At 38.5% G+C, this 16,302-nt stretch overlaps 1 protein-coding gene across 7 annotated transcripts in view; it reads left to right on the top strand.

Annotated features, from left to right (window-relative positions):
* LOC111149242 (peroxisomal biogenesis factor 5 like) overlaps positions 1 to 16,302 on the top strand; it is a 224,514-nt gene that overhangs the window by 151,364 nt on the left and 56,848 nt on the right. For all 7 annotated transcript variants that reach the window (XM_022506234.1, XM_022506202.1, XM_022506224.1 and 4 more), the window contains 3 exons: positions 369 to 492; positions 1,411 to 1,507; positions 12,264 to 12,359. In XM_022506234.1, coding sequence (XP_022361942.1) covers positions 369 to 492; positions 1,411 to 1,507; positions 12,264 to 12,359 — 317 coding nt within the window. The remainder of the gene's footprint in view (positions 1 to 368; positions 493 to 1,410; positions 1,508 to 12,263; positions 12,360 to 16,302) is intronic.

The raw sequence follows: 16,302 nt of genomic DNA on the forward strand, positions 1-16,302 counted from the left end.
GTCAGAAGTGCCTCAAAGCCACCTCCTTAGATGGAGGCAGCTAGGATCATACTCCATATGTTCATTCTTATGGGATTCCATGAATTTATACAAAGAATTCAGAATGTACATAGCTCTTGGAATAAATTTGGGAAAACAACTTGATTGTTTAACTAAAAGCAAACCAATTTCTCTTACTAGGTCTCATTTTTGTTTAGCTGAACATGTTTTAATTAATTTTCATGCAGTCTTAAAAAGGTGGTCTTGGGTTTAGGAGCATCAGTTGAATGAAGTTGACTTGTATAAGACTTCTTAATCTTAATTTCCCCTCTTATCTCTGCACTTTATAATTCACTGTCCCTGTTACCCCTTTCCTATCTCTTTCATAGACATTCAAACACAACTGGAAAAATGGGATGATGTTAAGTTTCATGGAGATCGAAATAGCAAGGGACATCAAATGGCAGACAGAAAATCATGCTCATCTAGAACTGGATCAAAAGAACTCTTATGGTAAAATATTTTAATAGCTAATGGTCTGTCAGCTCTATGGATATTTCTCCTGTGTACTGAAATAGCCAATGAGTTAAGTCAATCCAAATATTTGGTGCCAGTTACAATGCTCCATTTATCAATGCTAATTGTTGTGGCTTCCAAAACTAAGTATTTCATCTGAATTGTCAAAAATTCAGCCAAAAATTATGTTGGTAGATTTAGAATTCAGAATTCAATATTTTTTCCATATTTGTTGATAATTTGTTTAATGTGTAACAGAGGTGATCAATAAAAATAGGTTTATATATGTATGTACATATGTGCATATATCAATATATTACATGAATGGTAGTTAAAGTAAATGTTTCTGGTTACACAAGTAACCTTTTCTGACTGTCTTAATCATCATTATCAGATAATGCACTAATTAAGAATAACCTGTGGATGCCCATGAGAAAAATTGGTTAACTAAATTTTCCCATGCTTTTCAAGCTTCTTAAAGGACAGCCACTCTCATTCTCCTATTTCCCCTTGCACATATCCATTTATTATGACTTTTCAGGTTCTATATAAGGGTCAAATCACACCAAGGACACTTTGTGAGATGCTCCCCTCCCCAAAACACAATACTGTTAAGAAAGCAGAACTGTTAGTAACAAAACTGGGATTGTATTTATTTACTGTTTGTAAATAATTGAACCAAATTCTAAATCAGAGATAATTACACCTAGCACATTGCAGCCACCCAAATTTCAAAAGTGGTCATTGTAATAAAATTATATAAAAGTTATCTTTTTCAAGTTATCTCATCAAAATTCTGATGAGAGCTTTATTATCATGGCTCTCAACGATCCAAATTAACTCGGTTTCTTGACTGGTTTTCTAGTTGAGTTTGTTTCTCGGTATATATTAATCTCCTTTATTCATCCCCTATAGGTCCTCAGAGCACAGATCTCAATCAGAACTAAGCGGAGGGAAAAGTGCCCTGAACTCTGAGTCAGCTTCCGAGTTGGAATTAGTGCCTCCAGCACAGGTAACAAAAAAAGAGAGAGAGAGAAAGAGATTCTTTAATGAACCCACCTTTTTTTTTTTTCTTTCTTCCTGTTTTTTTGTTGTTGTTGTTTTGTTTTTTTTAATTTAGAGAGAGAGAGATTGAGAGAGAGTTGGGGTGGGGGAGCAGAGGGCAGGGGGAGAGAGAGAATCCCAAGTAGACTCCACATGTGACCTCACAACCCAGAGATCATGACCAGAGCTCAAATCAAGAGTGTGATGCCCAATCGACTGAGCTACCCAGGCACCCCAAACCCATCGTTTCTAATAGATAATTTATATCATAAATATTTTATTTACATGTATATATACATATATGTATATATATATATTTGGCTAGATAACTGATGATAAATATATATTTGGCTAGAACATGTCTTAATGAATTCACTATATATTTAGCACTTTTTCTTTTTTCTATCATTTACTTTTCCATCATTTTGCAATATAAAATCTCTTCTACTCCAGTATTAGCAATATTTATACAATAGAACACCAAGAAGAGGAACTTACATATTAAGTATTCATTTGCATGTATGCCCTGTGGACCCAAGTACTTACATATCAGGATCCTGACTGTCACACTAAAATAAATTTTATGTTAATGAATAAATAGTTATAGTATTAGCAGTAATGATAATACTAAGAGCAACCATTTGTGAGTAGCCACTAAGTATTAGGGACTTTACTATGTGCTTTTTGTATGTTATGTCTAATACTCAAATAATCCTGTGAATTATTATTATCCTCATTTTTTTAAAGATTTTCTTTATTTGAGAGAGACAGAACAAGCAGGGAAAGGGGCAGAGGGAGACAGAGAAGCAGACTCCCCACTGAGCAGGGAGCCCAATGCGGTGCTCAATCCCAGGACCCTGGGATCACGACCTTAGCCGAAGGCAGAGGCTTAACAAACTGACCCATCCAGGCACCCCTTACTGGCCTCATTTTAAGGATCCTTTAAAAAGTTTTGGTGAAGTCAAAATCTTTTTTCTGGGGTACCCAACTAATCACTGGTGGAAGTATGGTATGAACCAGACCTGTCTGTCCACTGTTTGACCCCCAACTCCAGTATAACTGTTTTGTCTATAACTAGTTATCTCCTTTGGGTTAGACTGCCAAGAAGGCCAAAATCAGTCTCAATCTTTTTATTCGCTGAAACACTTTGTAAGGGTACAGTCTTAATCTAAAACCACGAAGATCTCTTAAGAAATGTGTCCACATTTATGCAGTTTACAGTCTTGTTGAACATAAGGGAAATGAAGTGAGCAAGAGCAATTTCCTTGAGTTTACTAGATCAGATATTGAAATTAAGAGAGGAGATATGTTGTCTGAGGTGAAGTAAAGGGTTAATTATGATAATAGCAAATATTACTGAGAGCTGTGATAAAGTCTTCTAATACATGTTAGCTCATTTGATCCTGTTAAATGGCTGTATGAGGTAAGTTTATTTATTACCCCTGTTTTATAGACGGGGAAACTAAGGCACAGTGACATTAAGAAAATTGTCTATGCACCCAGAACTAGTAAGTGGCATAGAGAAGGAGGACACACACAGATAGGAAATTTTGAGGACATGGAAGTTTCTAAGCCACTAAGAGAACCGCCTCTTCTCCCCATTTCTATATTCACTGGAGAGGGGTGAACATTACTGCTCCTAGGACTCTGCTGGAAAACAAGTCAGTTCACTTCCAGAACAAATAACCCTGGGAAGCTTAATGAATTGTAAATGTAGCGTGAAAATGTATTTTCATCCTCTGTGTTCATTCTAAATGCAACTTTTTTTAAAACTGATAACATTTATTAGAGAAACATTTCTTGTTAAGTGCATTAGAGATTTAGATTCAGCTAAAGTAATTGGTACTGTTTCATAACCTGGATCCTTGGAACAATTTAATGTAGCAATAGAACATTTGTTTCTGCAGCAGGGGGGAGGTTTGGCACAGGTGGGCTGTTCTACACAACGCTGGAGGGGCAAAGGATCAGCTGGGGTCTTCAGTTGCCATGGAGACCCACAATGCATTTATCTTATTATTCCAATGACTGCTACTCTCCTGCTGGTTGTCTGATTTCATCCCACCACATTGTCCTTCCACATGCCCACTGGTGTGCCTTTAAGCAAACACAATGTGCTTTGGACAATTTGTGTGAGATTCCCAATACTGTCCTCCAAAACACAGTTTAAAGTGCACTGTGACAGTTCTCTGTCTAGATAAATTGTAGTGAATCCTTTAGAGGGTTACCAATTACTTGTAAAGAATTTGTCCCTTAATTTGCTTTTTTAAAAACACTGCATGTTGGGGCACTTGGGTGACTCAATTGGTTCAGCCTCTGACTCTGTTTTGACTCACATCGTGATCTCAGGGTTGTGGGATGGAGCCTCACGTCTGGCTCTGCACTCAGGTTGGAGTCTGCCTGAGATTCTTTATTGGTCTCCCTCTATGACTCCCCTTGCTCACGCTAAAATAAATAGATAAGTAAAAAAAATTTTAAAACACTGCATGTTTATCAAGATTTGCCTAAACTAAGAAATTTCATAATCTCCTAGTTTTAAGTCCAGCCTATGGTTTAATTAGGACAATTTAACGAATTCAGAATTTGATCATCTAAAATACTAACCACTCAAATAAAACAGCAAGAGAATAGACTGATTAATTGTAATAAAAGACAAAAAGGTGTTTTTACTATTAGAAACATGCTGCCCTTAAATATATGATCTCTCTAGGTAGATAAGATGTTGAAGGTGGTATAAAAATTCAACTTAAAACAGGCTTGCAGGGGTGTGTGGATGGCTAAGTCCGTTAAGTGTCTGCCTTTGGCTCAGGTCATGATCCCAGAGTCCTAGGATGGAGGCCTGCAGCCAGCTCCCTGCTTAGTGGGGAGTCTACTTCTCCCTCTGCCCCTCTCCCCTGCTTGTGCTTGCTCTCTTTCTCAAATAAATAAATAAAATCTTTAAAAAATAAAATAAAATAAAATAAAACTTGCACACTATTTAAGTAAACAATTTCAGCTTACCAAAACTCATTACTGCTCTACTATCACACAGATGGCTCATGAGAAAATCAAGGAAATGTTTTCTTCTCTCTCAAGCCAACATAAACAATCTGAGGTTCAACAGGTGAGGAGCTGTTTACCAGACTTACTTAAAAAATCACATTTCGGGGCGCCTGGGTGGCTCAGTGGGTTAAAGCCTCTGCCTTCGGCTCAGGTCATGATCCCAGGGTCCTGGGATCAAGCCCCGCATCGGGCTCTCTGCTCGGCAGGGAGCCTGCTTCTCTTCCTCTCCTCTCTGGCTGCCTCTCTACCTACCTGTGATCTCTGTCTGTCAAATAAATAAATTTTTTAAAAAAATCACATTTCAAAAAAATTCATGTTTCAGAATCATAAAGAAAATGGAGTGAATTCCTATTAGCTCATTTTCTTTTCAAGAGGGATAAAAGGAAAATGTAGTCTAGTCTCTTTCAAATAGTGTTTTAAATACACTAATCAGAGTGGTAGGAGATTATAATGAATCATATAATCTCTATGTATTTAAGAATAAACTTTCTTGACACTCTTACAACTGTATAATTAGCATGCCCTGTAGTTAATTGTTTAAAGAAATTGTACAATCAAAAAAATTATAAAACATTTGAAGAGTTGAAGAAAAACAAGTGATGACATGAAATTAACTTTTTCTAATAAGTGGGTTGAGATAGTGGTAAGGCAAAAGAAAGTGAGTGCAACCTTTGCTTGCAAGTGATGGCAAGTTCAAGCATTTCTTTATCCAGTCTGGACACTGGAAGGATAGCTCCAAGGCAGGTTCTTGCCAACCTAAGTTGGACCTAATGAGAAGGTGCAGGAACCAGACTCTCCAGTACTTAGTCATAGTCATGCAACTCTCTGATTTTGCGGACTTTGGCACAGCAAATGCTTCCTTCCATATTGTCCTAAGTCCATCAAGTTAGAAGTATCCCAAACCAGAACAACTGAGACTTTAAGATATAAATGTAGGTATGTTTTCAGAATTTTTAAAGGAGCAATAAAAGAAAGGCATGCTAATAGCTATCCAATTACATACTTCATGCATATAATAAGAGATATTTCTAATATTTTCTGAAATTCTTACAAATAATCTTGGGAATTAATATCCTCATTTCTTACATGAGAAATTCATCTTAGAATTAGCTAAGGGGCAGAAGATCCAGCACTCAAATCACATCCATCAGCTTCTAAAGCCCCTGTTCTTAACCACATACCACCTCCTATCAGCCGCATCAAGCTTATTCACCTGAGAGAAGTCACAGACCATCTATTTCCTTTCTCACTGCAAGCCGTGATTGTACTTATATTTCTAGGATTAATATGAGCTATGTGATTTTAAAGAGTATCACTTTCTTCCAGAAACTTTGTAAGATAAATTAGGACTCTTGTCAGATCTGAGGTCATACACAATTTTGTGTCTCCCCTCCTAAATTCCTTCATACAGAGATAACACTTACTCTTCAAAATACAACAGCTTGCATTTCATTCCATTTCAGTTCAGCAAACTATCCACAAGCCATAAGTGAGGCAGTGAAAAGGTTAGTAAGAAGAATTCAATTATAAGAAGTATCAAGACCTTTATGTCTATTAGAAACAGTTAGACAGTTTTGTCTAACTTTATAAATATAGTTTTAATTTTATAAATATAGTTTTGCTTGTTGGAAGATAGTACAGGAGCCACATCGACATCCCTTTTCCCCTCCTCCCTCCTGACCATACACAGTGTGCTACCAATGAGGAAAGAAGCAAGCAAAGATGGAAGAGGAAGGAGCAAAGAAAAGGCAGCAGGGCAAGAACCATGGGAAGGCAAGGAAGAAGGAAAGAAATCTGAAAGATCACTTTCAGCATAGTAGGAAATCTGCACACAGTAGGTACTCAACAAATACTAGCTGAATTGGAAAAGTAAGGGAATACTAACAAAAAAGAGAAACAACAACATTTGTCAAATTTAACAATTTGAAAGTTGTAGAAAATTAATAGTTAACTAAAGGGCAGATAAAAAAATTTTTTAAAAATTAAATGACAAGATTTTATTCTTTTATCATTTTTGAAGATAGTTTCAAAAATAATTTTATGCATGATAGTGGACTGTCCATCTCTTTTCAAAATCAGCACTGATTTGCTTTGAAGTTCTATAACAGAATTTCATAGTAGGATGGAGATGGAAACCATATGCTACCCTCCTTGCACAAAGCTCTAGGAATTTGTTCTTTGACACATAAGGTACAACTTTTTTTGTGTACCTTCAACAATAAATGCCTGTGAACTGATTAAGAAAAAGAAAATCCCACTCAAAAAGGCATGAGTTTATCTGTTCTATATAAGAATCCAACCAGTCTGCATTAACCACTAAAGGAAAGTGCTCTAAATACAGATAATTTTTTAAATGAAATTCTAAAGTCACACCTGATAAGTGCTAACCAGAAAGAGGATGACAAAAGCCAAGTTTTATATCACTTACTATGTACTGAGAATTCTGTGTGTGTATTTACATGAGTTATTGTACTTGATTCTTATACAGACTCAGTTAAGTGAATATACATTTTGCAGATATGAATACTGGGGATTATAGAGATTAAGTAATTTGTCCAAGGTCACCAGTTACTATTAAATCCAATCAGGATTTGGCCTTAGGCAGTCTGACTCCAAAGATTATGCCTTTAATTACTGTATTACACTGTTACCCAAAGTCTGCTAGTTGTTATATTTTTCTTTTCTATAGTTAGCAGCACCCTTTCCCCCATCAATCTTTTTTGAAAAGATACTGAGCTTTTTATACATGTGCTTTGGTGAGAGACTTCCAGCAGCAATGTAAAGGTAATTGTATGAGAGGTTATGAAGGACTGACACTGAGGTTAGCTGACAGAGTTATTATGCTAGGACAACCACAGCCACAAATACAGTAAGCTTCAAATCATAACTTTAATCACAATCATAATTTCGAATAAAGAGAATATAACAGTATTCTAAAAGAGTTCTTTTTCTTATCTTTTGCCTCGTGCTTATCATTCAGAACAATCAACAGCTGAGAGAACGAAATGCTTTCTTCTATAGAGAATGTAATACCCTAAAATCCAATTAGCCTAAACCAACTAAAACGGCTGTTTTTAAAGCCAAAGCCCTTCCAGGAGGTTGCTGTAACTGTAGATTTTTCAAAATCCTGCAATGAAGCAAAAAAATGCCTACATCAGAATACATTTGTGAACTCCAGGGTTCCACTTGCAAGCACATGATGTCAGCATCTAATCAGAAGCTATCAGAGTGAGGTCCCTCCCTTCGCAGTTTCAGCATCACCAGGGAACTTGTTAGGAATGCAGATTCTGGGCCCCCACTCCCACACCTGCACCCACTGAAGCAGAAATCCCAGGTGTGGCGCCTAGCAATCTGTGTTTGGACGAGATTTCCAAATGCTTCTGGTGCCCACTCAAGCTTGAGAACTACAATACAGCCACCGTGATACCAAAACAGCCTCGACTCAAAGTTATGGCTGTAATTGTCTTGCTTACCACTCCTCTAGTTAAGTACTGAGCAATAGATACAGTTCATTGTTCATTGTTCATATATGCTCTCCCATATTCCAGTCTTTGCTATAATGAAATTACATGTTAACAAAAATAAAGTCTTGGTTGAAAGGAAGGCTGTTCTTTACTACCTATTACAATCTGTACTTCATCCTCAGTCCTAAACCACTATGTCTGGGTGGGTTACTAAGTTGCTGAAAAGTTTCGGAATCTGTTCAGTTGCCTACTACTCTCGCTTGGAAACTGCCTTTATTTACATTCAGTGTGTTCCTATATTTTATAACATTTCTCTTAGCTTCCTGGGACAAAATAAATGGCTTTCAAATGTGAGGTAGACAACACTTGTCTAACTTAAGGCCTTTCTAAAAATGTGGGAAATAGGACTTACCTAAATAGTAATTGTACTACTGAAATAAAAGTTCATTTGCAGAGTAAGATTCTATTTACACTTGCTGTTTTAAGTGGCAAAGAGAATATGAACTATACGTCTCAAATCCTGCGAGAGATCTTTGCCTCTTCTTCCTGATATATGGTGCCCTTTGCATCCTGTGATTCATAATCCACTTGGGTCGTGAAACATTGATGAAGGGAAGCCAGTGACAGTAATGGAGTTCTGTTAGGTCAGGCTTCACAGGAGGGACAGATCGTATTTCACTGGTGAAAACTGCCTCTAATAAAAGGAGGTGCCTTGGGACAGAAATATTAGTGCTTTCTCTTTCTTCTCATGCCATTCATGGGTCATTCATGACATTATTATATAAATGCACAGCTTATTTCTTACCATCTGTCCACATTTTTTTTTAATTTATTTGTTTGTTTATTTCATTAATGAGGGAGCCAGCAGGAAGACAAAAGAGCTAGTTCCAAAGTAAAAGAACAGAGATTTACAGAGCTGGCTGGGAAAGAAATGCCAAAATAAGTTTGCCAAGTATGATACAGGACTGGTTAATTTCTACAAGACAATAAGATTATAATGCCTTTGGGGTTAACATCTCTACCAGGCTGTAACATCCTAACAGCTTATCAATTTTGAAAGGTTGTAAACCATCTGCACCTTTTCTTTCTTAAAGATTTTATGTATTTACTTGAGAGAGAGAGAGAGCATGAGCAGGGAGGAGGGGCAGAGGCAGAGGGAGAAGCAGGCTCCCTGCTGAGCAGGGAACCCAGCTTGGGACCCAATCCCAGAACCCTGAGATCGTGACCTGAGCTACCCAGGTGGCCCAATCTTCATCTTTATATTTGTTAATCAAATATATTATATTATATCCCAAGAGTGTCAGACAAGGGTTGTAGTGGGATGAATCATGGCTCCCCAATAAAGTTCTGTTCATACATTAATCTCAGGAACCTGTGGTAATCAATCTCACTTTCATTTGAGAAGCTCCCTCTCCCCAGCCCCACTTCAATTATCTGGGTTGGAAGAAAGTAGTAGCTTGCATGGGGCCCAGAGAGTAAGAGAGTTCTTGCTCATGGTGGCCATTGAGTATGGCCCACCTGAGCGTGAGGCACTGATGGCTATGCAGATGCAGCCTCAGCATCCTCTTCCTCTTCTGACCACAGACACAGCTCCAGAGGCCTTCCCCCTTTGCTGCTAACAGGCCTAGCAGAGAAAGACCTTTAATTCAGCAATTCATATATTCCCCTACAGTGTATTTTCAACAAATATTTACTGTTTATGGATCAGCTACTATTTATAGGACATACCAGGGGATACAGCAGTGAATACATCAAGGAGGAGGAAACATAAATTAATGTTTCAATAAATTAACCTTGCTTGTTCATTAATGCAAAGCACAGTCTAAGACTATTATTTATGTTCAGAAGTGTTCATAACAATGATTTCATTATTGTTTTCAGCCCATAATATTCTTGGGGGCTTCTTGATTGGCGCCCTCAGCCATGCATGAACCTCTGAGACACAGCTTTTCTAGATTTTGAGTCTTCCCGAAATGGCCAGGGGAGCACAGCCCCTATGAGAGGCAGTATAGTGCAGTGGTTATGAACACGGCCCAGAAACATCAGCCCTACCATTGATTAACTGTGTGCTGTGCGCCATGTTAACTAGTTCTCTATGCCTCAATGGCATGGACTTAATGATAATGCCTACTTCACTGGTTGTTGAAGAGACAAAGTGAGTAATAGTTTCTAAAGGACTTAAAGCAGCATCTGGCATGTAGTGAGCCCTCGTATTACTACTGTGTGATAATAAGGGGCTGGGGGTCCTCTTGAGGACCAGTGGTCATGGAGAAAAAATGAAAAGCAGTTGAGCTGTATAGATGATGCTGAGTGAAGGCCAAAGTTTTGCTATTGAACAATGGTTTCCAAACATGGCTGCTTTTCAAAAATCACCAAAAGAGCTCTTCTTCTTTTTGTTTTGTTTTGAGATTTTATTTATTCATTTAAGAGAGAGAGAGACAGAGAGAGCACGAGGGCAGGCAGAGGGAGAAGCAGACTCCCCACTGAGCTGGGAGTCCAACTCGGGACTCAATCCCAGGATGTGGAGATCATGACCTGAGCTGAAGGCAGATGCTTAACCATCTGAGCTACCCATGTGCCCCCAAAAGAGCTTTTCAAACTTTTAATGCCCAGGCCCTACCCCCAGAAATTCTTTAACTGGTCTAGAGTGGGGCTCAGGCCTGCTCAAGTAATTCCCATAGAAGCCAAGGTTGAGCATCCCTAAAGGAGAGCAATCAAACACATGGATAAAAGGTGATAAAAGGGCATAGGGGGGCTTCACTCCACAAGACTCCTTCCTCCTGCTCCCCAAGGTCTGGCTGCCTTATCAGTGCAATCCCTCAGCCTGTAGTCTAGAAACATCCTTAGGATTCACATCACCTGTCAGGCCATGGGCTAGGTACAGGGGAGAACAAGACTTACCAGACAGAATCCGACCCTCATGGATCACATGGTGTGGTAGAAAGATAGCCAAGAAAAGAAGCAGTTACGTGGAGAAAAATCACAAATACCACAACTGCTCATGGAGAGAGGTCTGAACCAACTACAGTATATACTTACTAGGAAATCCCTGGGAAAGGATGAGGTAGCTCTAGAAATACTAAATGTGGTACCTCTCCAAGATATATCGTTGAATGGAGAAAAGTAAGCTACAGAATAGCATACCATTTATATTTTGAAACTTTCTGAAACACATTACTACCAAGGGTACATAAATATATATGAAACTGAAAAGAAGTTCTAGAGGTTTACTTCTTATTTTCCATGATTATTTTTTTCAAAAAGAATGCATTTAGTGTTTGTAAAATTAACAATAAATAACATTTTTGTAATTCCAGCACTCTTGGTGGGGCTGGCCTCTGGAATATTTGCATTTAGCTAAATTAAGATGTATATCACGTTGCCTGTTAATTGTGAAAAACCGGTTGGCATTATCAAACATGAGTTTATCTAAGCAATGACTATTTAGCAGCACAATGCCCTGAGGAAACGGGACATGAGACAGACGTGTGCTAATAGAGGGAAGGCAAAGGAAAGAGAATTCAGCATGAGGATCTGCTGTGCATATAAGGAAAGGGCCCAGCAGCCACCTCCCATCTCTGCAGCTTGCAGTCTTACCTGAGGTTAGTCCTCCTAACAAGCTGGAAGCTGGAATATCAGTTCCTAGGTTGAGGCTTCGAATGGAGATTCTCCATCTTAACTGCATATTAGAATCCTCTGGGGGGTACTTAATAAAATATCAATGCCTGAAACCATGAGCAATTAAAATAAGATCTTACGTTAATAAGATCTGGGCCTGGGTTTTGGTTTTAACATGACCAGGGCTGAGACGCACTCTTAGAAGAATCATGCATGGGGCACCTGTCTGGCTCAGTTGGTTAAACTGCACCTTTGGCTCAGGTCATGATCCCAGGGTTCTGGGATCAAGCCCTGCATCAGGCTCCCTGCTCAGCAAAGAGCCTGCTTCTCCCTCTCCTCCCTACTCTTGTTCTCTCTAGCTATCTCTGACTCTCTCTCAAATTAATAAATAAAATCTTTGGGGGAAAAAAAGATGCATGCATGCTCACACACATTTTGGCACCATCCCAGTTTGGGCAACATCATGCTTACAAAGTACTCCAAAAATAACATCCTTTGCAGATGCTTTTTAAACTCTAGGGAAATATGAGAAAAGGGAAAATATTTGGATATTTGTGTTCTGTGATTCCAGTAGTATAACACCACGTGTTTGGCTTATTTCAGGCTCGACTGACCAAAGAACAGCGCTGGGGAAGTGCATTACTTTCCAGAAACCACTCCTTAGAAGAAGAATTTGAAAGGGCAAAAGCAGCAGTGGAGGTACCTATTTTAAAATTATTTTTTCTGTTTCATGTTTCTGAAAGTGGAATTCAAAAACTGAAACTTGACATGAAACAACCATGATAATGATTGTTAGAATGAGATTCATTACCAGAGAACTTTTAGAATGAGATTTGTTACCAGAGAACTTTTGACTTGCCACCAGAGGTGATTAACAGATGTTAAATCCCATGCCAATTCTGTGATGGATAAGCAATCTGTTGTCTGGAGTCCTGGGTCAGAAAGATCTGAGCTAGTCTGGGTTCCATGATGAACCATCCTATGTCTTTGCTATGCCTCTGTGAGGCCAATGTTCATTCCTGACATTTTTCTCTCTCTAGCATTTAGCGTAATGCCTAAGACACAGAAGGTTATGCTGCTCCTGAAATATACATTTTCCCGAGTGGGATAAAAAGCATGACTGAGATAGTCAAGCCAACGAATAGCCCATTCTAACTTGAGCCATAAATTTTTACTGTTAACAGTGTCCAAAACAATGACAATGCTGATAAAGCAAATGAAATACTTAATTTGAACTTTAATTTCTTTATCTGGCCTTCCAATAAGATTCCTTCCTAGTTGGAATCACAAAGAGTGCATCACAGATGCTATCTACGACACTCCTCAAAGCTTCTCTAGATTGTTACTAAGAATGGAGCCTTTCACCAAACCCAAGTAGGAACTTGCTAGGACCTCCATTTCTATCACGAATATGAAATCTTAAAGATTGAAAGTATACCTGTGATACAGTTCATTTATGTGTCTGTCTTACCACTAGGATTTAGATAAAATTATACTATGAGCAGTCTTTCAGTAGCTCCATACTTGAAGTGAAATTATATCATATTTGCAGTCTCATATTAAAAGTGTTCTTTATATTTTAGGAAGTAATTCTAGCTATAATCTCATATCATATTCAGCAATCCAGTGAGAAAACCACCTTATCTCATCACAATACAATCCACCCAAATTTCTTCTTTTAATTTTATCCTTTTCTAATTTAAAAAAAATAATGCATTAGTGTTCTTGTGTAATCAACTTATATATTTGATTGAGACGAGATGAGTTCAATCAACTTGTTCACCTACACGGAGCCTGTACTGAACTTATCTTAAACGTAGATTTTTCCAGACTTTGGAGCTAATTAAATTCATCTTTTGAACTCCTACTATGTGTACCACACTGAATTATCACTAAATAGAAGATGATATAGAATCATAGAATCTTGAATCAATAAAGACATTAGAATTTATCTGGTCCCAGAAAAACAATGGGTTTAACCTCAGAAGTCTTAATTACAAAATTATTCATTTATCTGTGTGTGTGCATGTGTGTGTATACATATATTCATAAAATCATTTAATTTTAGTTTTGGTGGAGGCCTTAGAAGTCATATATCCCAACCAGGCATATAAAATAAAATTTGTTTTCTTTTCAAATGTACTTGATAAGTTATTTATTCAAACCTTCGCTGTTTCTACTTGAATACTTCAAATTAGTGGCAAATTCTTTTCAAGAAAACCTGCTTCCATTTTAATAGTTCTAACTACTTAAAAACCTCTTCCCTATATTATGTTGAAATTGGCCTACCAGCAACTTCCAGTTTTCCTTAGTGTTGGCTTTGCTCTCTCTGGACCAAGGCAGAATTAGTTTAGTCCCTTCTCTAAATGATGCCCACCTGAGCCCACGAAGGCTTGTCTTCTCTTGGTGTCTCCTTGACTCTCCTGGGAATTGAGAGACTGATTTGTTATTCCAACTTGCCACTAATAGCTACATGATGACATACATTACATTAACCAATATAGGCTTCAGTTTCCACATGTCTATGATCCTTTCCAGCTTAGAATCCTTGGAGGTTGTAAGTTATTCAAGTAATCATTCATTCAACAAGGAATACTGGCTAGGGGCCCCTGGGTGGCTCAGTGGGTTAAGCCTCTGCCTTCGGCTCAGGTCATGATCCCAGGGTCCTGGAATCGAGCCCCGCATCAGGCTCTCTGCTCAGCAGGAAGCCTGCTTCCCATCCTCTCTCTCTGCCTGCCTCTCTGCCTACCTGTGATCTCTCTCTCTCTCCCTGTCAAATAAATAAATAAAAACTTGGGGGAAAAAAAAGAAAAAAGAAATACTCGCTGTCTGCACATGCTGACTGCTGCATCAGGTACTAGAGACAACGAAATGAGACAATCCCGCCTAGCTGTCTGAGAGCATGGACCAGAGGACCAGCTTGGACGGACCATTTGCTCTGCCTACTTTAGTTTCCTCATCTGTAAGATGAGGGGCTTGCATTTCTAATATACTAAAACCCTATGAGTTTATGGCTTCAAGTGAAATGAATAGGAAGTACAGAATTCTCAGCAGATCAGAAAATTATAAGCAAATTGGCTCATCTGCAAGCCTGGAACTGAGAAGCTTCCTTAGGGAATGAAGGAGGTTGCTGCTGACCAGAAGGTAGGAACAGATGTGGAGAGAAAAGGCAAGGGGTAGAAGGGAGTGTTTCACTAAGTTGATGGGAAATCAGACCTACAAAATTGCACATGTTTATGGACTATTTACTTCCCAACATTATTCTTATCCAAGGGTATAATTTAATTCCCAGCAGAATATAGGATGAAATGCCTCCAAATACACATGCCATTTGACCCAGCCACACCTTACAATTTATCCTAGAGAAATAACCAGGAAAGTTTACAATATTTTTTTAAATAGTGAAAATTTGGAAACAGCCCCAGTGTCCCATAATTGGGAATTAGCTAAATTATATCTCTCTAGGAAAATGCTGTGTAACCATTAAAAACTACATTATGGAAAAATACTCAAGATCAGGTAAAAATGTCTACTGATGATTGGAATAAGAATGTATTTACTGACAGTCTTACAATATTGTCCCAACTTTGCAAAATGATAATGGCATAGTAGCTAACATGTTAGAAGTACATATGGGGTGCCAGTCAGGAGCACTATATGGATGATCTTATTTAATCCTCATAGTAGTCCTACAAAGAAGATAACATTACTATTCCCATTTTGCAGATGAGAAGACAGAGGCTTAAGAAGATTTCAGTTATGTGGCGGTTTTTTTTTAAAGACTTTGTTTAGTTATTTGACAGAGAGCGATCACAAGTCAGCAGAGAGGCAGGCAAGCAGATTCCCTGCTGAGCAGAAAGCCTGATGCAGCGCTCGAGCCCAGGACCCTGGGATCATGACCTGAGCCAAAGGCAGAGCCTTTAAACCACTGAGCCACCCAGGCACCCCATAGTTATGTGGCATTTTATAAGCAGTTGAGATGATTGAAAAATGAATAGCACTCATTTAGCAAGTTTCGAAGCCATGATTTTCACCTGGACTCCAGAGCCCATGTCACTGCCCTGTATAAGCATAAAGAAAATCTGTGCCCAAATGTTGACAGTAGTTTTATCAGGTGGCTGACTTTGGAGTGGTTTTATTTCTTCCACTAGCTTATCTGTATTTTCCAAATGTTCCATCATAAACATGTGTTATGTTGGTAATCAAGGAGAAAGTGGTAAGTTACAGACACTGTAGTGGGATATAAAATTCTTAAAAGAACTTGAAGTGCCTCATTCTTCATTTCAAAACAAGTAAAGAATGGTGCTACAGATTGGCCTCATTAGAGATGGTTTTTAACACTAGTGAAACCCAGATGAAAATCATGCCTGGAGCATGGCAAGTTTTTCCAAAACCTCTCACTTACATTTTTATATCATCTGATTCCAGTATTCCTTCTATCTAACATTTTATTCCATTTTCAAGTCCTTTTTTGGTCATCATCCTGCCTCTTGACCTGACACCTGCTCCTCTTTCCAGCTCCTTCTGCTCCTCAGTCACCCCACGAGCCCCAGGGGCACACTCTTGTCCTCTCACAGGACAACCTCCTTGCTCACTGTCCCTGCTCTGTGTTCTGCAGGGAGATGCTTCCCCAGATCTTCAT

The sequence above is a fragment of the Enhydra lutris genome, unplaced genomic scaffold (genome assembly GCF_002288905.1).
Source record: "Enhydra lutris kenyoni isolate GAN:26980312 unplaced genomic scaffold, ASM228890v2 scaffoldscaffold2, whole genome shotgun sequence".
Classification (NCBI taxonomy): domain Eukaryota; kingdom Metazoa; phylum Chordata; class Mammalia; order Carnivora; family Mustelidae; genus Enhydra; species Enhydra lutris.